This window comes from Aulonocara sp. 'chitande type north' Nkhata Bay, linkage group LG18 (assembly GCF_057382095.1).
Source record: "Aulonocara sp. 'chitande type north' Nkhata Bay isolate Kocher_YH1m ecotype deep benthic linkage group LG18, A_spYH_male_GT1.1, whole genome shotgun sequence".
Classification (NCBI taxonomy): domain Eukaryota; kingdom Metazoa; phylum Chordata; class Actinopteri; order Cichliformes; family Cichlidae; genus Aulonocara; species Aulonocara sp. 'chitande type north' Nkhata Bay.
The window spans coordinates 9,661,448-9,682,652 of NC_141361.1; the positions used below are offsets into that span (position 1 = coordinate 9,661,448).

Here is a 21,205-nt window from a genome sequence, read left to right on the forward strand (position 1 = left end):
CTACTTGCACGTTCAGTTCGGATAAACTTTGCAATAGTTCAGCTTCTTTCTTTGTGAGCTAACCAGAAAAACCACTAGAATATCTTCCAAAATATTCTTCACATTTTTAAAGTGTTTCATTGTTATGATAATTGTGTGCGTGACTCTCTGCCTACAAAGGAATCTGAGTTGGCACCAGTGACTGCAACAGCTGTTGCCGTCATTTAGTTGGACACAAATGTGCTCTTTCATTTTATCTTTTAAAATTTGTGTTATTTCCTCAGTGAGGCAACCTCAGGACAAACAAACTATGATCCATCGAGACCAAACTATCATCCCGTGGACAACGCTTGTTGGAAACAGGGCCAGAAGTAAGTCACCTATCTGCTGCAAAAATAGGAACCCAAATTCTCTGATTGAATGTCTTGATTGAAATTCATATGCATCTTTAACTGTTTCCAGCGTGCATCAGTTACTGGCACCTCTCAGACATATTTTATCACTGCTTCTGTATACTGCTTTTCCCTGTTTCCAGATGTCTCCAAAATAATATAATTTCTTCACAGGGTGGATAGCCTCTCTATCCACCCACCAAATCCAGTCGCTTGGACATCAGACAGTAAAATATAAAGAAGAAAGACAGAAGGAGGAGGGGAGCATGTGGGATGATCAACTAGCTTTGCATAAGGCAGAAATTATGAGAATTTTATGTGAAGGATCATTGGGAAAAACAGCCGTTATTTTAACTAGGCAGCTGCCTATTTTTTCCCTTTACTGGAGAATTTGTGTAATCCTAAAGTAAATACAGAAATCACAGCCTGCCTATGTGCCTAGACCTATTTAAAAAGATGCCCTGAGATTGATTATCATGAATTATGCCAAGCAGGGTAATAATAAAGCTTGGGAGTGCAATGTGGACAGGAACTATAGTCGAATGTCCACCTGTCTCTTTCTCTGCTGATTATTTGCTTTTACTCTCCACTTCTGGCTGTCAAATAAAAGACAAAGCTAATCTACTCACTAAACAGGCAAGATTTGGGATGCAACGTTTTCACTCAACAGCGATTAGAGTCATCACACTGTTGGTGGGGTTGTTGTTTTTTTTTCTCCCTTCTTCCCTCTGAGCCAAACTGAAGCGAACACCAGCCTGTTTGTTTTTTTGTGAAGATCTGCGAGTTATTTATAAGGGGAAAAAACTGAAGGAATGAAAACCTTCAGGCCAGGGAAGTGCTCTGACTTAGTAATGGGTAATCACAGGGAAATCATGGAATTTTATATCAAGGTCACGCTGTAAGGCATGCTGCTTATGTGCTCGGCTTATTCTCGGATCGACTCCTGTACAGATTGTTTTAACCTGCTTTAAGCCGTGCGCAGGTGAAGTCTGCTGCTTCTTAAAGCTAAATATCAGCCTCTGAATTAAATTGTGTTCTTTTCTGAAATTGAATAAACAGTTTGAGTGTCAGAGCTTCGCAGTAAGGATTAAAAACACATTAGGATATAGTAGCTTTATATCCAGAATATATGCAAAAAATTATAAAGATAAAATTATATATATATATATTTTTTAAATTGCACTTCCCACCATATTTCTCTGTCAAACTAATTGTAACGACACACTTTTCTCCACATGCCGTTGTCACCTTCGCCCTCCTTGCTGTCATTTTTGTGCGGTTTTTGATAACCTTGAATCAAAGCTTATTCTACTGTTGCATTAATTGCTAGTCGCTCTGAATAGCCGAGTCAGCTCAGCGCCGCGAGTGTGAAAATCTGTCCGTGTTGATGCTTTGCCTGCTAACTACATGTTCATCACTCTCCAGAGTGCCCTACTTGGCAGTGGCTCGCACCTTTGAGAGGATTGAAGAGGACTCTGGCAGGTAAGACCTCCCAATGGGGGACATTTTTCTTTTAAATGCCAGAATGAGTTGAACATCATTAGTAAGAAAATGATTGCAAGTCTTTCAAAGCACACACACGTATTGCAGAGTTTCTCTTTTTTTTCATAAAAATACCATTCAGGTTTCCTGCTGGGAATTTCTGGAACTAAATTAGTTAAGTGCTTGCCAGTCAGGAAAAGTGAAAAAATTTGAATAATTCACTGGTTGTGTTGGGAACATGAAGAAATTTTAAAATGGGTCACCTTCTAGGATTGCTCAAATATATTGTAATGTGGAGTTATTATGCTCACTTCCAGCTGCATATTTTTATTCTTATGTTTTACTAAAGTAGTTAAAATAATCCTTATTTGCCTCATAACGAGCTGCGGTGCTGCTCCTCAGTTTGCGCTGTCTAAAACGAGCATTTTAGCCCCTCTCTTAAAGGCCACCCTTCATTTAAGCCTCGTTTCTTTTAATTGGCGGATTCTTGTAAACAGAAGGTTTGAACAGCAGGTTAGCAGCTTATGTGCTCATGCCTGATGTGAGCATATTGGCCGTCATACAAGAGTGGGGTAAAAACAGTCTCAGTTTTTAGACGTCAGGCTGCTCAGAGGGGTGGTCGCGTTTAATATGAAAGCCAGTATTGTAACTATACCTGACAGAATATAAGTCTACGTTTCCCCACCTTAGTTTCCATCTTTTGTTTTGTAAACCTGGGTTGGTGTAAACCAGCTAAAACAAAAAAAACCCCAACAAGAAATTTCATGTTATTTTTTAGAAATCCTACATTTTAAATAATGGTTTGTAACCTTTGTATCTTGCTAGTTGAAAACATTTTTATCTTTGAAGGATATTGAATGACATATTATTATCTGAAACTGATGTATAGTGTTTCATAAGTGAACTCTTCATCTGCCTCCCAAGCCCCTATTTCCGATTAAAACCTGCAGACTAATCTCATTTCCCACCTACCAGTATTTACGGGATGGCCTTAAAATTCGTTTAACTCGTCTTCCCTGTCTAACAGCAATCCTGTTGTCATTTCCTAGGCTGAGAAACATCGAGACACTGTCAAACCTGTTTCGCTCTGTGCTGCTGCTCTCCCCAGGTAAATGCTATTTTATCTCTGCCATAATGCATCCTGATGTAGCTATACAGGCAGCTGGCTGCCAGCCGCTCTATCAAGGAGATGATGTTGACGCCAGTTTGCACACAAAAGTGGGAGGACGTTGGCCGATGTGTGTATGAGAATGTGGGAATCTGATGGTGTTTGTGTGTGTTGTTCTGCCTGTGTTTCATTGTGTATATAATAGTGTTTGTGTCAGGCCTCAGCAATACAGTCATACAGCAATACAAAAGCTGCAGGCATTAAATGAGCTGAGGTAGCTAATTAGCCTACTGTTATGCTGACTGCTTTTGTCCAAATAGAAACAATTCAATGAGCTCAGATGGGGAAAAGTTTGCGATTACATGCAATCTTTTTATGACACTAGCAATTGAATGCCGTAGGTTGGTGAAAATCACAAATTTGTTGCTGTCTGTGTACAAAGAAATTTATATTTAGAGTCCACCCAGAGCCTCAGAAATTTAAAACAAAAATTCAGAAATTCCTCACCACATAGAGATGCTTTAAGAATGTAGGGATATAACCAGCGTACAACTAGTTGGCAACCAGTTGAGTCAAGCTCCTTACTGAAGGAGTTGGGCTGACTGGCACAAGCTCAGATTCATTGGAATATATTGGCAATTTATCTGCATTTATAAATTGGGATCGCAGTTATTTGCAAACATTTACCAGTTTGTCTGTGAGCGATTGCCGTCAGTCTGTGTCGGACTACAGTTGTTTGGAAACAGGTGGCCTCTGACCAGGCAAGCAATTGCAATTGAAAGTGGTTTGCTAGAAGTTAGTCACTGCAACTATTAGGAATTGGTTAAATTTAAACTGCAAAAGAGAGATTCATAGATAAATAGAGAGAGAGAAATATAGATAGATATAGAAATATGAATAGATAGATACATAGATATTTTTACTTTAGTGTGACTGAGCCATTAGTGGTTATGGTAGGCGTAATTAGTCATACTTGTATGCCAGGGTTTTTTTGGCTATGAATGAGCCTTTATGATTACATAAAGTAAAAGCAGTGAGTCTCTGCACTTTCCTTTTATTTTTGACCATTTGGTAAACAAGAAATTCCTGTATGCTGAAAAAAACCTGTTAAATGTGATTCAGTGGTGTAGCCTGAAAGCATCTCTCTCTCTTTTCTCTCATCCATTATGTGTGTGTAGAGCTAGATCTGCAGTATGTAGCTCTGCTGTTGTCTGTCCCAGAAAAGTAGGGTTACAACTGGTGGAGTGCACTATATTAACCCCGTAAGCCCTAAGCCGTTGTTTTAAACTTCTACCTGGAAATTTTATCCTTTTTTTGCCAAATTAAATCAGTAAAAGCCACAAAGATATTAAAAAATTCATGACTTTTGGCCTTTGTGGGCGAAACACATTTCAGAGAACTTTGGCTTGTTCTGTCAAGAATGACTTAAAAAACTCTTAATATTGACAGATTTTCTGCCACATAATGTACACTGTAAATAAGAGAATTTAAAAAAAAGCAAAACACTTACACATATCAGTAATGCTAATATTACTAAAAACTTTCAGCTGCAATTCTACCAAGTTTGATGCCCGATAAATGAACCACAAGAAATTCTACATCCAGTCTAGTCATGCCAGTAGTTGGTGGGAACTCCATCCAGGGAATTTGTCATACTTGCCAACCCTTAAAAAATAAAAGATACCTGCTACATTTTTATAACAAATCCAGCCAGCACCCAGAACAGGGGACTCTGGGGAGGAAGGAAAGAGCGCTGGTTGAAGCCAAAGCTGCCACAGTCAACAACTTTTCTGGTGGAAACCCCTTAGTCTTGTGTTGCCTGTCTGTATGTATTTGAATGTGATTTTGTGGATGTTCATTTGTGCGTCAAGAGTTTTGAGTGCCCACACTTGTGCCGCCTGCTGTTGTCTCAGAGTGTGGTTGTGTATTTGAGTCGCTGCTTGAGTGTGTCTATCCATGTGCCTGAGTTTGTGTGTCTGTATGTGGGTTTACTGTGCCGTTTTTGGTGGTATCTGTTTTTATTTGTGTGTATGTGCTTTTCTTTGCAGACTTGTCTGGAGGTGTGTGTGTGTGTGTGTACGCTGCTGTGTTTGGAGTATAATAAAGCCTTCATATGTGTTCTCCTTCCTAGATGACCTGCTCTGCTGCGTGTATCTGTGTCTGAACCAACTCGGTCCTGCCTATCTAGGGATGGAGCTTGGTGTTGGTGAGACGGTGCTGATGAAAGCTGTTGCTCAAGCCACTGGTAATAAGCGCACACACACACGAACATGTGGAAGCACTCTGCTGCACCCAAACACTTGCTTGTGCATTCCCAGCCTAACTGCTGATGCCACCCTTCTCTGAAGCTCATCAGCCAGCGAGGCTGCTGCTATTTACCGTTTCACTCTTGTTTCCAGGGCGACAATTGGACAAAATCAAAGCAGAGGCACAGGAGAAAGGAGATTTGGGCCTAGTGGCCGAGAGCTCCCGTAGCAACCAGCGCATGATGTTTCAGCCGGCCAGTCTGACAGCAGGGGGCGTGTTCAGGAAATTGAAGGAAATTGCCAGCATGAGTGGGAACTCGGTGAGCCACAGAATAACATTTTCATTAGAGGAGAGCAGTCTTGGGAAAATATTGTTTTCGCTCTATTTGCCTCTCAGTATTGAGGTCATGGACGGGAAAAAGGAAAGGAAATGTTAATGTGACGTATCGAACAAGAAATTAATAGTTTATTTGTCTGCTTCAGAGGGGCAAGGTTAATTTTCCACCATTTGAATAAGTTGTTACCTGCCTTGATTCTCTTGTACAATTAGTTGCTTTTCCCTTCTTGGTTGCTGCTGGGTCATTTTTTATTTTTATTTTTTTCCTCTGTATTGAACATGGAGTTTGTACTTGCTGGTGACCTCAGTCTTTTTGCATTCTGTCTCTTCTCGCTCTTCTTCTGTGAATCTCAATTTCCTCCCGCCTGCCTCAGGCCATGAATAAGAAAATCGACATCATCAAAGGTCTCTTTGTGGCATGCCGCTTTTCAGAGGCCCGCTACATAGTCAGGTAAAATAAGACTCTCTCTCACACACATGCACACACAGCCTTGGCTGCACGTGTGACCACAGGCATACATGGGCGTCTGCACATTTATAGACGCAGAAATGCATAATAACTCCATAACCCTCTGTGTATACGTTGGAAGTGTTTAGCCATGTATATAAAAGATGAATGTAGCCTTGGAGTCTGAAAAATACTGCAGAAGCAGAAATCTTTTAGACCTGCATTCTTTCTAATGGTTGCAAAAAGGAGCTTTTAGCAATATTGCCCTAATTCTCTCTCAATCACTAGATCCTATCTACAGTAAAGCAGAGTGTGACTGTATGATTATGGCAAAAAAACATCACAATCAACGTCCATTAGTGTTATTATTAAGTGAAATCTTGGATTATTTAACTTGATTATTCATAAAGAAGAATTTTCCTTTAACATTACATCCTTTAGTGTTATAACTGAATATAATGCACATAGGAAAAATAAATGGGGGCTTGGGAACTTCCATCTTGCAATGTCTTTATGTGCAGACAGTAAAAAGAGGAGTAGGGGTGGGAGGACTTGATAGCACAGTTAGGGCAAAGGTGAGTAGGCTATCAAGTGACCTCTTAGTGGTGTGCTGCCAAAAGCCAACCGGGTGAGAAACCTGCCACTGGGTCACCTACAGAAAGATTCTTCTAGGTGGAGCTTGTTGACCAACGCATTTCTTGATCCAGGTGAATAGACAAAATTGTAACTGCCTTTTTTTTTTTTTTGATAATTTGAAATAATTAAGTTTGCATTACGCCTGGCTTTCTCAGTCAGGTTCACTGCTAACTCCTGAGGTCTGGTTAAAATAGAAAAAGGGGAAAAAACTCAAGTCAAGGCTGCATCCTTTATATTTTATTATTATGTTTTATTTTCAATCTCTGCTTGCAGGTGTTGTTCAAGGTAGCTAGGTACAAATAACTGACTTGACTTGGTGCAAATAGATGTGTCTTCTGACTGCTGTTGAACTTTTGGTTCTGATGGACAGGTCTCTGGCTGGAAAGCTGAGGATTGGTCTTGCTGAGCAAAGTGTGCTCTCTGCACTGAGCCAAGCTGTCTGCTTGACCCCACCTGGACAAGGTAATTTTAAAGGAAAAGTTCTTTTTTTTGTTTTGTTTTTTTTTAAACAGCCAGGTTTCCATAAGTATATGAAAGAAGAAGAAAGAAAGCTTTTTTTCTGTTTCAATCATTCCTCCTGTGAGCACTCACCATGAAAAGATCCTTTCCTAGTGAACTTTTGGTTTAAGTGGCTGCCAAATCTTGTACAGACTTTTCAAAATCAGAACTTCTTTTACTCCGTCTCTGCATCTCACCTGAATCCAGCTGTTTTACAGTCAGTGTGGTGGTGGCTTGAAATCGCTTGCATACTCTGACATTTTACAATTCAGTGCCTTCCCTCCCTCTGTCCTTCCCTTACTTCCTTCTATTGACACTTAATAAAAATTTAAAGACATCCATGTTTCACTTTCGTTCTGGGTTATGCTAATATTTGGCATTAAATTTTAATTTTATTTAATTTTACTAATTTGTCGTATGAGTTTTTCAAATCCTATTTTTTCTTGCTCTGTTGCACATATATTCAGAGGTTTCTTGCCCTATGATGTGTACAGAGCTTTGGTTAACTGGTTGGTTTAATTTATAAACGAATTTGTTACATAGCCGAGTACCTTCTGATGTAAATCATCACTCTTTGCGTTACACCAAACTCAAGAAAAGGAGAGAAGGGAGTTAACAGTGAAAGGACTAAATATTGAAATGATTTCTACTTGATTTGCGAAACCAAACGAGTTTACTGTGCCACACTGTTGGGGCTAATAGAATCCCGATTGCCAGTCCTTGTCAGATTGTTCAGTATCAAGCTGCAGGCTTTTCAGTTTGTGCAGCAAATGATTCGGGAGTTGTTGCATTGCTACTAAACTGGGGGGGGGGGGGGGGGGGGGGGGGGGGGGGGGGAAGAATAAGATATGAAGTATGTCATCCCTCTGTGCCTTACTTGCATTTTGAAAGCTTTAGGCATAGTTCATAATAAACTTCTCTGCACTGAAAAAACAAAACAAAACACAGATTGGGAGGTGGAGGAGGAGATTATGGATGGATCAAAGCACAATCAAATTGGTAGATGTGTCTTACACTGTGATCAAGTACATGTTTCCACCAACGATAAGCTGTTGTTGAGCCATTTCTTCTCCCGTCCCTTTCAAGAACCAGCCAACATTTCGGCAGATTTGGGAACCAGTCGTTAAATAGCATTATGCAGCAGAACTTGAGTGATTTTAGTGGGAAGAAGATCACGGCAGGCGGATTCTGGGGGTTGAATCTGCAAATCATTTGATATTTTTGTTGTGGTAGCTTCTTAAAGCCACTGATGTACACAATTCCAACTTTTAGCCCGGTAGTTTTGGGAATTTGCAAAAGGGCTTAGTTCTGATTGTTTGAGTCTCATGCGAACTTCAGATCAATGTATATTTCAAATTCATATATTTTCTCACACGGTGAACTTTGCATACTTGAAATGGTTAAAATAATTAGATTTCTGGTGGTATGATCCAATTATTCTTTGTAAAAGTTGAATCTGAATCCTAACTTGGAGGTGACAACGATGGAGGAGGAGGTGGAGTGTTAGAGCAAGTAATCATGTGCTTTATTTTTAGGCTAGTCATTAAATCAGCGTTAAAATATTCTTCACATGAATTAGAGCAGTCATAGATCAGCTTCAGCTTGAAAGAGCAGTGTACATCATCCATGGATTTGAAATATTTAACACGTTTTCTGACCTGATCTGTTGCTAAATTCATCTCTTTACGAAGAAAGTTTTGACAGCCTCGCTTTACCACCTACTTTCAGCGCTCTTACTAACACTAGACTTATTAAAATGAGTTGCTTAGTCACGACTGGAGGCGTGCTTTAATAAGAGTCAATTAGACCAGAGGCTCATAGGGGAAATTTGCATTGATCTGTGGCCTGGTCTGGAAATGTTTTTCTTAACATTTTTATTTATTTATTTAGCCATTATTTAATCAGGCAGGTCAACTCAGAGCAAATTATTTGTTGGGCTGAAGAGGCTCATGGTGATGAATAATTTAACTTAATAAATTATTATTCAGTCATAGTTTAAATGTATCATAATTATTAATGTTATACTGGGAAACAATATAATTAATTTGGACTTCACAGTGGGAATTAAATCCAGTCTTCACTGTTCATTGTTGAGCTAAATAAATAAATAAATGAATAAAAGTGAAGTGCAGCAATACTCAAGTAATTGCTGCAAGTCTTGTATATTTCCTGGCCTTTGAAGTGCTTCTGAACTCTCATCCAACAAATGTTAGGTCATACAAATGTTCAAACACTTGCAAAGATCTGTTTGAAATGCATTTCCCCCCCCCTCTTTCCTTATAGGTTTTCCTCCCACTGTGATCGACGCAGGGAAGGGAATGAGTGCTGAGAGCAGGCGGGCGTGGATTGAAGAGAAGAGCCTCATTCTCAAACAGACTTACTGGTAACTGAAGCCTCAACAAACACCCTTGTTTCAATTTGCACTCTCTCCTCGGCACCACCACAATGCCTCATCGCCCCCTTTAAGTCCCGTCCCTCATTCTCCCTCACATTCCTTTTTTGAACATATTGATTTTTTTCTTCTCTTTTTTTGGGAGGTGAGGTGGGGGATTCTTTCCAATCACCCTGTCTCATGTCTAACTCGCTGCCCTGCTCTCTCCCATACAGCGAGATGCCCAATTACGATGTTCTGATCCCCGTTTTGCTAAAAGAGGGCATAGACCAGCTGCCCAATCACTGCAAGCTCACTCCAGGTAAGCAACCAGTCAAGAGGCAGAAAGGTTGTAAGATCCAAAGCAGTGATTGGTGTGTGTTTATTGATCAATTCAGTGGAGGTGAGTCAGTTATTTTAGTTAAGTCATTTATCACAGAAAGATAGAAGATACCCTAAACTAAGGATTAGGTCCCAATTATACTCTTGTCAGGCTATTTGTGATAAGGAGACTTGGCACCAACGTAGGAAATTAATACAAGCCACCATCTGAACGATACTAAATTGGGAAACTAAATTGGCCGTTGTTGGTCAGTTAGAGCAATCTAGCCGCTATTTTGGCAGGTAAATAATTGTTCTTCAGGGGCCTGTTTTGTTCTGAAATGTGAGATAGTTAAAGGAGCTGGTGAGTGTTTGCATAACACCAGCCAATTTGGACAAAATGTTGCAGTACTTTCATATTGGGCTTCTTGCTCTGTAAGCTGCAATTAAAGGAATTTGTTTGGTATATTTTCATTATATCATGCTATGTCTGCTGCTTTTGAAGCTTAACTTAGCAGCACAGCCCAAGGGAATGTGAGTCAGAACGTTAATATTGAGGCCAAATGGGAGTACAAACAAACTAATTTCGACTGTGGTTTTGTCACAGAAACAGTTGTGGGTGTGATGCTGATGTGTCATGTGGGAATGTGTTGTTGAAGCCAGTTTCACATTTTCTTGGTTTATTTTATTTAAATGTTTTGTTGCAAAAGGATACGAGATTCTTGGAACCAGAAGCTCTGTTAGCACTAGCCCTCCTAGTGTTAGTCTTTCTCTACACAAGAACCAGAAAGAATAGTCTTCGTCTGGTTGTTTTTAAGCTGTTTTTTAGCCGTTTACTTACTCCAGTTCTCCCACTATTCACCCTTTTTCTTCCAGGTGTACCACTGAGACCCATGTTGGCTCACCCAACTAAGGGTGTTGGCGAAGTGATGAAGAAGTTTGACGAGGCAGCGTTCACCTGCGAGTACAAATACGACGGGGAGCGTGCACAGGTCTGTGTTTGTGCAAAGTGACAGAGTGCAACTGTTTGTTTTTCTTGTATTTGGCACCAGACATATGCCTGCTGAATTTTGCATGCATATAGCTTTTGGCTGTGTTCTTTTGAGTATGAAGTATTGCTGTTCTGTGACTCTCACTGCCTGTTCACTTGACAGTGTGTATACGTGTGCCTGTGCCTATTCTTTTAAGATAAATAGTAGTGCTGCTTATACCTTGGGCCTGTGGGTAGAGTGAGCTACTTCTGCCACTGTGGGCTAGAGGGGAGGAGGTGGTGGAAGGGGGGAGATGAAGAGACATGAGGCAAGAAGGTAGAGACAGAGAAGACAAGAGAGATCAGAGAAAAAGGGAGTCCAAACCACAACAGGAGAGAAAAGAGGGTATGTGGAAATTTCGAGGGAGACGTACAGAAACGCAGCAAGAGAGAGATTGTAATGTAAACCCCTCCAGCTGTATTGTTAATTTTGGACAGTCATGCCAATAAAGTGCCTTTGAACTGAGTTGAATTGAGAAGAAGAAAGATGAAGAGCAAGAGGGAGAAACAGAAACAGAGGAACTGGATGCGAAGAGGGAGCGAGCCGGCGAGCAAGCCGTATGACGTCCTCTTCTCTCTGGCCTCACTGCAGTGGACTTTACCTTAAACGGCCAGCAGGGGGACTCACGATTCACTACTCAACCTTCTGTGTGTGTGTGTGTGTGAGTGTGTTTGTGTGTATGCAAATGATTGTGTGGTCAGATATCGCAGCCAACAGAAAGTCAGCTTTGCTCTGTATGACAGCTGAAGAAAAAAAAAAACTGTAAATGAGCAAAATAATTAGATGTCCCTGTCTGAAGGTTAAAAAATAGACAAAATCTGCAGATATCCTAGGTAGTTAATTTGAAAAATGGGGGTTAAACACATGGTAATGGTTAGAAAAGAAATGAGCTGAATAGAAGAGACGTCACGAGGGCAAAAACGTGGACAGTTGTTGTGCTAATGTTCATATCTCTGAGTATTAATGAGCAACAGTTTCAATTAGTTTGTGAAATATCAGTTTGAGTTTGAATCCCTAAATTTATCTAAAGCTCATAATGTCAGTGTGAACAGACATGCAATAGATGTTTCTACTAGAAAAGCTAAATGACCGTAGAGAAAAAGTGACTGTTGAGTGGATAACTTGGAAGCATGTGAGTTAAGCCACACATGGCCCCACATACACTTGAAAAGAGAACAGACTACTCCTGCACACAAGACAGAAAACCCAAAGGGAACAATCATACTGAGAGAGTGTGAGAGATCAGCCTGACGATGAGCTGACCCAACACTGTGTGTGTGTGTGTGTGTGTGTGTGTGTGTGTGTGTGTGTGTGTGTGTGTTAGTGTGAGTGAGTGAGTGAGTGAGTGAGTGAGTGAGTGACAATGGCTTATTTGTCGTCATTGCACTCGACACAGTATGGGAAACTTCAAGATATAAGGAGCATCAGTCTTTGTCTCTCACCTGCGTTAAGATCTTGTCTGTCACTCGACTAACTCAGTTAGCTGATTGGCAAATGCAGTGAAAATAAGTTTATTACCAGAACAGATTTTCCAGCTGAAATGGTAAACCCACTGTGGTTCATTTCCCTTGGTACTAGTACCAGTCGGAAAAACAGGCAGTGTTTTGCTCCCTAGGATGTTAGAGGCATTCAGCTGTCGCCCAGCAGTACAACACAAAGGCTTTTTATTTATCTTTATTTGGCGTGTTTAACAACACAGCAGCAGTATACTCATGGATACAGCCTGGGCTGTACTCTGTGTATGGCTTATTTAGTCACAAATACAAAGCGGTACTAGTACAGATGAAATGTTCTACAGTTTTACTCCATGTTTATGCACGCTACTGCCACCTCAAGGCCAACTTTACCCAGCGTTCCAGCTAAAAGGTCTGACTGGGAAGTCAGAATTTATGACTTTGTACTTCAAATGGAATGTAGCATTAGTTTCTTAAAGGGGAACTATTAGGCTTTTCCTTATTTTCTGAAATATGCATACTGTTACACTGGTAGATTTTCATGTTAAACATGGACATATTTTCAAATAATGAGCTCAGTGTATGCACAAGTAATCCCTGTGAGCCTAAAGCCAGGCTTCAGATTCTTCTAAATGCTCTATCTCAAACAGTTTAGTCTACTTTTGACTCTGTTTGATGTTAGTGGATCTCCCTACATCTCATATCAGGCACACAGCTATAGCTGAGAGTACAGGAGCCCCAGAAGAAAGCTGGCTTAAAGGGAGACGAGCTAAAACGGCTTGTTTCATACGCTGGATTAACTGAGCGGCTGCACCTAAACAAAGGATAAAATAAATGAAGAATATTTTGAACTGAATCAGTAAAATATAAATATAAAGCTACAACTTAATATATTTCCTCTGCATCATCTTTTTTTCTTTGTTTTACGTGACACTTGAATCAAACTAGACTGTCTTGCATTAGCAGAGGAGCAGCTGCTAACATTTTCCACATAAGATGTGTTTATGCACATTATGCGGTGAACTGCAGATAACCCGTGTATTGGAAGAATTAAGAGCCTAATAGACAATTACTGTAGTTTTGTATATGAAGCACAACACAATAGTAAAAGTAAAACACAAGCCATTATGTTGCATATGTAGACAGCTGGATTGATTAAGCTAAGGTGTTTATCCTGTTGCATGAGATGGACTGCTGAAACACATTATGTGTCAGCGTAGCTGTCTTGTGATTTTCTGCCATTTACTTGCTCATTTGGTCATTTCGGTGACCTGACAGTTAATCCATTAATCTAGAAAATAATTGGGAGACTAATTGTTGAAGCCTCAGTTTAATGATCACCCCTACACTAGGTAGGAAAAACCTTCTCCTCTGAGTGTCAGCTGTATGTTCCTTCAGAATACATATTTACATAAAGATAGTCATTAGTCTGGAAGACGGAGCCGATTACCGGAATAGATTGACAGAAAACTGGTGCTAATTGGTCAGGAATCCATCCTGTGTGCATGTATGTATTGATAATGCTTGCATGATTTCATAATCTTACTGTGTGGGCAGTTGCTCTCTTCATTCCCAGGACTTATTTCTTCATTCTGTCCCCAAAGCTCCCACTTAATTGGGCAAAAGGAGCATTTGAATTTTAAGTAATATCAACTAAAGCTTGGTGAGCTGGTCTTACTAAATGAATTGAAGGTAATTTTAAATGATTTGGAATTGGTAAAATCTGACTGTGAATGCTATCGTGTCTATCTTTGTGTATTTAGTGAGCTGCCTGTCCCAGTCAGAACACTTTCGCACAAGAGATTTTAAATGTATCTTCTGCATAAAGAAGGATAAATGTAGCAGGCACCTCATGTGTAGACTGAATGTTTTCCTTTAAATATCCTGTTAAACAACATAAGTTATGATTTTATATTTGCCCGAATACGTTTGTCCTATCTGACACTTCAACTATTATACTGTTATCTTGGCATAATAAGAGCCGGTAATGAATTCCACCTACACATGCATCTCCTGTGGTTAGTTGTTAATAACAATAGCTGTTGTTCTTCCTCCTTGAGGTCCATGAATTCTTTACAAGTCGATCCATCTGTATCTGAATGCAACATCAAGTCTCTTTTTGTTGTTGTTGTTGTAATTTTACATGTTTTAACCAACACATAAATCATGCTGTTTTGTGTTTATCTATTTTATTGCGACTTTTTTTGTTTTCCTCTACAGATTCACATTTTGGAGGGTGGCGAGGTTCGAATATTCAGCCGCAACCAGGAAGACAACACCAGCAAATACCCAGATATCATCTCCCGCATTCCCAAGGTAAAACACTTCGACACCGCAGCTCAGCCCTTTGGGAGAGAGGAGAGTGTGATTGTCAAATGAGGCCTTTTACAGCGTAGCGGATAACAGCTGAACACATTTATCCTGCTCACTGCCTCGTCACTTTGGTTCTTCTTCTCGCCTATCTCTCATCTGTCTCGTTTCCATGTGCATACTTCTCCTTTCTGCCTTAGATTTGTCACAGTTGGAAACCCCTGTTCAGTTTATTTGTTCTTTCCTGTCCTTACTCTCCCTGCACTCATCGAGAGCTGCTGCTGGCCATTAGATTTCTTTTTTTGTTTTAAGTCTACTGAGTTGTCCACTCAGGATGGGAATTTTAACCAGCTTGTCATCTCTCTAATAGATGTCAAAAACACACATTGTTGCAGTTTTACCTTTAAATTTCAGCCGTGGGAAGGCTTGCCAAATTAGTGAGGATCTGCTTGAGTGGGGAGTGAGAAAAAGAGCACCACTACCTGAAACTTTGGCACTTGGCCTGAGGTTATCTGAGCGTGCTCACTGCTTCAGTGCCTGCCGAGTGTGTTTTTCTGCTGTAGTAAGGAACTGCAGTCAAGTACCAAATGAATCTACATCAGTTTGCACTCTGCTCTCATTTATTTTGTTTTCAAGCCTTTTGTTGGATGCACAGCTATTATTGAAACGTCATTGACATTAAAATAAATTCCCATCTGGTCTGTGCTAATTAGAGCAGATTATCGAATCAGATGAATTCTCAGAATAGATGTGTAATATTTCTAATGGGTTCCTGTGCAAGAATTTATTAAGATGTTATTAATTACTAGAGCTTGTTAGTGGAAACAGGTGGTGTTTCTCACAACAAATTCAGGAAAAAAAATGGCAACACAACACCGGTAGCAAAAAAGCAAAAGAATCACATCATGTCATAATTTTGGTAAATTTCAGTTTAAGTATTTTAGTTTGCAGGTCAGACTTGACCTTTTGTAGAGTTCACACTTTGTTTCCTCATGTTGCAAGGTATTTTGTGGTGTCAAGGTTGTCATTAATTAGATCCTAGACGTATTTTGTTGACTTCAAGGGGAGAATGCGAAGATGCAGACCTGAAGGTTGCAGTTGCAGGTCAAACATGCAACTAATTTTCCAGTGTATGACTCATGATGGTTCACAGAGGTCATGTTCCCTCCGGACGTCAGTACAGTCAGCCGTTAATTATTCCAACCTGTGAACATATCATCAGGGAATAAGCACCCCCCCAAATCTAATCAGTGTCTTGTGTTAAACTGATTGGCTCTTTATGTGCGGCTGTGTTTTGTTTTTAAATGCCTCTCTGAGTTCATCACCGACTAAATCTGTGCTGCTTGAGTTTAGTTTCACTTCTACATTTTATCTATAAGAAGATATTTATAACATTTATCAATGATAATATCTTATTCTTTATTATTTTGCTGATAGAATCCAAATTTGTTTTCTCTAGAGGAGAAAAAACTGGACCTAAAGAGGTGTTTAACCCTTCAGCCACAGAAAGCTGAATTTCATCATCACTCCACCTCGTGGGTGGTGTGGACACCCAAGTTTGTTATCATGATTACTCAAGAATGAGGTGACGTTGGATTTTAAAATTGATACAATAGTTCCATCTACCCAAATCGCAGCGACCTCGACCTCAATTTCATGGTCAGAGGGCAACTTTTCAGAAAAACTTTTAGGCTTTTCACATTTCTATCATAGATGCATTTACTAGGAGCCTGAGGGTCAACACCAGCAGCCATTAGTATTTTTGAAGTTGATACGGTGGGGTAATAAAATTGTTGCTCAGCTTCAATTAAGCTCATTTGAGTAACTGAGTTTGACCATCTCCATTACGTTCATGCTGTTTATGCTTCTTAAAACATTTTCAGTGGTTTGTCTGACTAATAGTATGACTTGCTTTGTTGTCCACAATATTGAAGAAGTTTGTGCTTCTGGAGTCAAATTCCTTAGTAGTTTGTTCCATAGGTCTAACAAGCAGACATGTTTGTCTGCATTGCATTTCTGCACTTCATGGTAAAAGCTCGCTAACATATCTGGCTGGTGTCCCCATCTGGTCCCAGGATACAGCTTCTGACTCCAGAAATGTAGCATGGCGGTGTCCACGATGCTAAAGTTAAGGTTTTGAGAATGTTGAGCCAAAACCAATGGCTGATGTCACAGTGCCTTTACCCTCCACAGTCTTTGGTCTGAACACAGTGTAGGAAAACAGCTGGTGTGCATAACCTCCACTTCCACAAGTTGGACAACATTGCTCAGCTTTGTGCAGCCTTCAGACAACCATGTAAAATTCTGGTTTAAATGAAATAGCAAGTTTGGAGGCATATGAGCTTGATGAACTGGACAGATTGGAACCAGTTTCCTAGTTCTCGATTCTCATCTCTACAATACTTCTTTCCCATCGACTGTTGGCTGCGTCTGCCAAATCAGTTTTCCTGTTGACTCCTGGGGGAGCATAGGTCTGCAACAACACCACGCCAACGGACTCTGTTCTGGGCTGCTCTCTTTAGCTGGGTCCACGTCATTCCGACGGCCTTCACTTTGCTCTCGACAGATCTTCTCCACGTCTGTTTGGGTCTCCCCACTGGCTGCGTCTGCCAACAGTTGATAAATTGTCGATGTGCTTATACTTACTGACAGGTAGTTCTAACTTGGGACCCAGGAAACATGTGGGGTGTAAAGGGTTAAACAATAACAATATTTGTATTATATGTTTCACTTAAGACCACTTAATTTACACTAACTTGCTTTACATAACTTCTTGATATCCTCTTTCACATTCAATGCTTTCCAACGACGGGGAACTCTCACGTCTTTGTGGGTTTAAGTCACAACTGATTAACTTCATCCCTATTCAAATGGTTGAAAGCTGGCTGAGAAGCATTTGCATGATGTTCCTATCTTTCCCCTCTTTCATTCCCTTATATCTCCTTACTGTCAGTTTTCTAGGAGACCCTTTTCACTTCAGACAGTTTGACTCATCAAGCAGGAAACGCTTAGGTGGAACTAACATTAACGGCTGCTCTGGTCCATTAAGTAGTCGAGGAAGCCTTTCCAGTCGGTGTACAGTAACAAACCCCGGACCCAGCTCATCTAAGTGGCATAAAACCACCGTTAATGTTATCGATTATATATTATATTATTATGTGGTTTTCCTGTTTTGACATGTTATATTGTCAGCTATGAAAAAGATCTATAAAAAGTCTAAAAAATCCAAAAAGAAAAGCTAGCAGACTGCTGTGAAAGAGCTTTAGGGATTAATTCTGTTATTTAAAATAAGATTTTTTTCACAATAAGATTAAAGTTATTTGACCTTGTTTAGTTTTAAGATTTTAGATTTTAAGATTTTGTTCACATAAACTCTGCCACATGGGAGGAAAGTAAAATCTCTTTCCTCATCCTGCTGGACAGTAGCTTTTTGCCAACATGACTCAAATGATAGCTCATATCTCACCTCAGTCAATCTAACCTCTGTATCCCATCTTCTCTCATAACATCTGCACTCTAACTTTCCCTCACACCGACTTTCATCTTTCTGATATTTTCCTCCCTTTTTTTTAATAACTTTAAAAGCTACACGGATCTTTGTCTCTCACACTCACCTTATTGCTCTCTCCGTCCACTTCCCTCATGTCTGCCTGTCTAATCATTCCCCGCCTTTCTTCTTCATTACGTCTTGATGATACTTGTTCAATTCTTCACTACTCCTAGCTCGCTCTCTTCTTTTTTCCCCCCACCTCTCTTTCTCCACTCTTGTCTTATTCAGCCTCTCTTCCTCTCATCTTTTTTTAAGCTTTGATACTACCTGTCTGCAATTTCACCTTTCTGGTCTGCCTCTCTGCCACTTATACCCTTCTCCTTTCACTCCCTCTACACTTCTTACGTATTTGCTCTCGCTCTCTCTTCATCGCCTGCCGACGATCTTGACTGGTGCCTTCTCTCACCTTTTTTGTTTTTGCCTTCGGTTTCTTCTCATCCCTGTCTCCCTTCTCACAATTTCTTTTGCACCATTTTTTTCTCCCTTACTTTTAAAACATTTTCTTTAACTTTTTTTTTTGGTTCCTTCCTCCCTTGCTCCTCTTCCTTCGCCTTGTTCTCTTTGCACTCCCCTTACCAGCATTTCATGGATTATTTTCAGACTTTTTCTCCTTCTCTGTCACCTTTCTTTCTCACCATTATTACCTCCTAAATTGCAAGAGGAAACAGACATAGTGTTAGATTTTGGCGTCTTTGCTTGATTATTTGGATGCCTCGAGATAAATTTGAGAGATGACATTGCCTTTCTATCTTTTGAAGTAATTTTCCTTTTTATGGGTTTGTGAAGTTAATGGTTCATAATTTAAGATGCTGAACTTCTTGCGGTTTGAAAATGGCTCATGTTGGTTATGTGAAGTTTTTGTCTCAGAAATTGATTACTGATCATTAATGTGGCAGACAGTTAATTAAAGAAAATGCTTAGATAATCATTTACATTGCCTATCTTGACATTATGATTTCGTGGCAGTGTGTTTGTGTGTGCCAACACACTTGGTGAGCACACTGAGTTAAACTTCAAACTAACTCAGGTTGCCTGCATGGAGAAGATGGTTTGATTAGATTTTACAGCACCTTGCTGCATTATTTTGCATTTTAATAAGGGAAAACCAATTTTCCCCAGGCTACCACAGAGCCTTAAAGTTTCAAATTATGAATTAATATTAATACATTAATATTAATACAGATGCATTAATTAGTAATTAATTCATTACTTAGCCTAATAACCTTATGAGGAGAACTGATTGTGTTTGATATTTCAGACTGTTTGCAAACAAGCTGTTACCTCTAAAGTGTCTGTTACGCTTAGCTTTGATTAGGTGTCTGATTACCTTTCAGATTTCCTTCGCTAATAAGTTCCCAGTCTGATTCAGATTAGAAATGTAGACATTTCGAGGTATCCTACAGGTTCCCAAATTGACCAGGAAGTGAGGGATTAAAGCCTCACACACGATTTGGTGGCTCAGCTAATTAGCAGCCGCTCAGTTTGCTCAGTTTGATCTTGGGATTCGGCTGTGATGGTCAATATAATCTGCCCATGAGCTAGACGGTTTATCCGCAGCTTAAACCCTATCAGTGTCTTCCTGCACAGGGAAATAACTATCAGCTGCCAAAGCCTTTAGTTAATGCATAAATGATAAACAACAAACTGCAGAATGTTTCTGGTGAAACTTTTGACCAGACGTGGGCATCCCACCAAAAGAGGGGACGTGCTTAACAGTTTGGAAACTGTCTGAAAAGAAGAGACTTCAGTTATAAGACATGACTGCTCAAGATAGCAATACATGTAGGGCATAAAAAATGCTAATGTGCTGTCTTCCAAAGCATTTGGCAACAAATTGGGGGCAGCTGCGGGTCCTGAAACGACCTGAACATGTCTTCGGTATGATTGCCTCTGTATGAGACTCAACTTGGCGCTTTTCAAAGACATGAACAGAGTTTGAATCTCTGAGTTTGTCAGAAGATTGAAAGTCTCATTGAAGTAAATCCAGCAGTCTTCTGTTTGCTACAGCAGATGTTGCCTATATGCAGTCTGGCTTTTTTCCCCCCTTCATCTATAAAAAATCTTTCTCATCTTTCTCATCTCACTCTTGAGCGCAATCTTTTATCTTTTTGTTTATCTATTTTTCTTTGTTGCTCTGTCATGGTTTTTCACGCAGGTGAAGAAGGACTCTGTTGTATCTTGTGTCCTGGACTCTGAGGCGGTGGCCTGGGATCACGAGAAGAAACAGATCCAGCCCTTCCAGGTCCTCACCACCCGTAAGAGAAAGGTATGGACAGAGCGGGATGTAATAGGGAAGAAGAAAGGGAAATAAAATGGCTGTGGTGTCATAAAGGCAGAGAGTAGGAGATAATGAGAGGAGAAAGGAGGAGGAGTGAAAAGGTTGAAGAGAGAAAACAAGACAGAGATAAAGACTTGAAGGTAGAGTAGAGCGAGATAATAGTGTGAAATGATCCGGCAGACTGAGGGTGATGGACGGAGGAAAAGCAGACAGAACGAGGGGGAGACTGATAAGTAGGAGAAGGAAGAGTCAAATGGATCGAGAAGGGTGGTGGTGGTGGCTGAGATTGCAAATGTCAGCAAGGTGTTTATTCAGTTTTGATCAGACTAACGGCCTCTTTCCACTACACCAATCACATTAGAGTGAAACTGCTCTCTTTACTTTCTCTTTGTATGCATGATGCCATCCTTGTAAATTAGGAAAAGAGAAATGAGGAGGAAAATACAGAGAACATGGTGATGGAAATTGCTGAAAATGATTATCTTGATGACTTTTTCTTTTTCTTTTCTTTTTTTGATACTGTTACTGCCACCATGAAACTATGATTATTTGTAATGACGGTTTGATGCACATACTGATTGTTTTGCCCTTCTGGCATTCTGTAACATCTCAACTGCTTCAATACCACAAGCACGCTTCCTGAATGAAATATTTCTGCTGAGGAGATGAAACCAGATATGCACTAATTAAACATTATTAATGAGCAGAGAGGAAAGTAATGAGGGTGTGAAAAGAAGAATTAAAGAGAGAAAAATCCTTCAGGT

General features: G+C 40.1%; 1 protein-coding gene across 1 annotated transcript in view; it reads left to right on the forward strand.

The window, feature by feature from the left end:
* lig1 (ligase I, DNA, ATP-dependent) overlaps positions 1–21,205 on the forward strand; it is a 63,535-nt gene that overhangs the window by 16,372 nt on the left and 25,958 nt on the right. The window contains exons 8-19 of the mRNA XM_086272130.1: positions 264–350; positions 1,797–1,853; positions 2,903–2,961; positions 5,093–5,206; positions 5,361–5,527; positions 5,919–5,995; positions 6,999–7,090; positions 9,410–9,509; positions 9,734–9,819; positions 10,695–10,810; positions 14,524–14,619; positions 20,319–20,429. Of these exons, the coding sequence (XP_086128256.1) occupies positions 264–350; positions 1,797–1,853; positions 2,903–2,961; positions 5,093–5,206; positions 5,361–5,527; positions 5,919–5,995; positions 6,999–7,090; positions 9,410–9,509; positions 9,734–9,819; positions 10,695–10,810; positions 14,524–14,619; positions 20,319–20,429 (1,162 nt within the window). The remainder of the gene's footprint in view (positions 1–263; positions 351–1,796; positions 1,854–2,902; positions 2,962–5,092; positions 5,207–5,360; positions 5,528–5,918; positions 5,996–6,998; positions 7,091–9,409; positions 9,510–9,733; positions 9,820–10,694; positions 10,811–14,523; positions 14,620–20,318; positions 20,430–21,205) is intronic.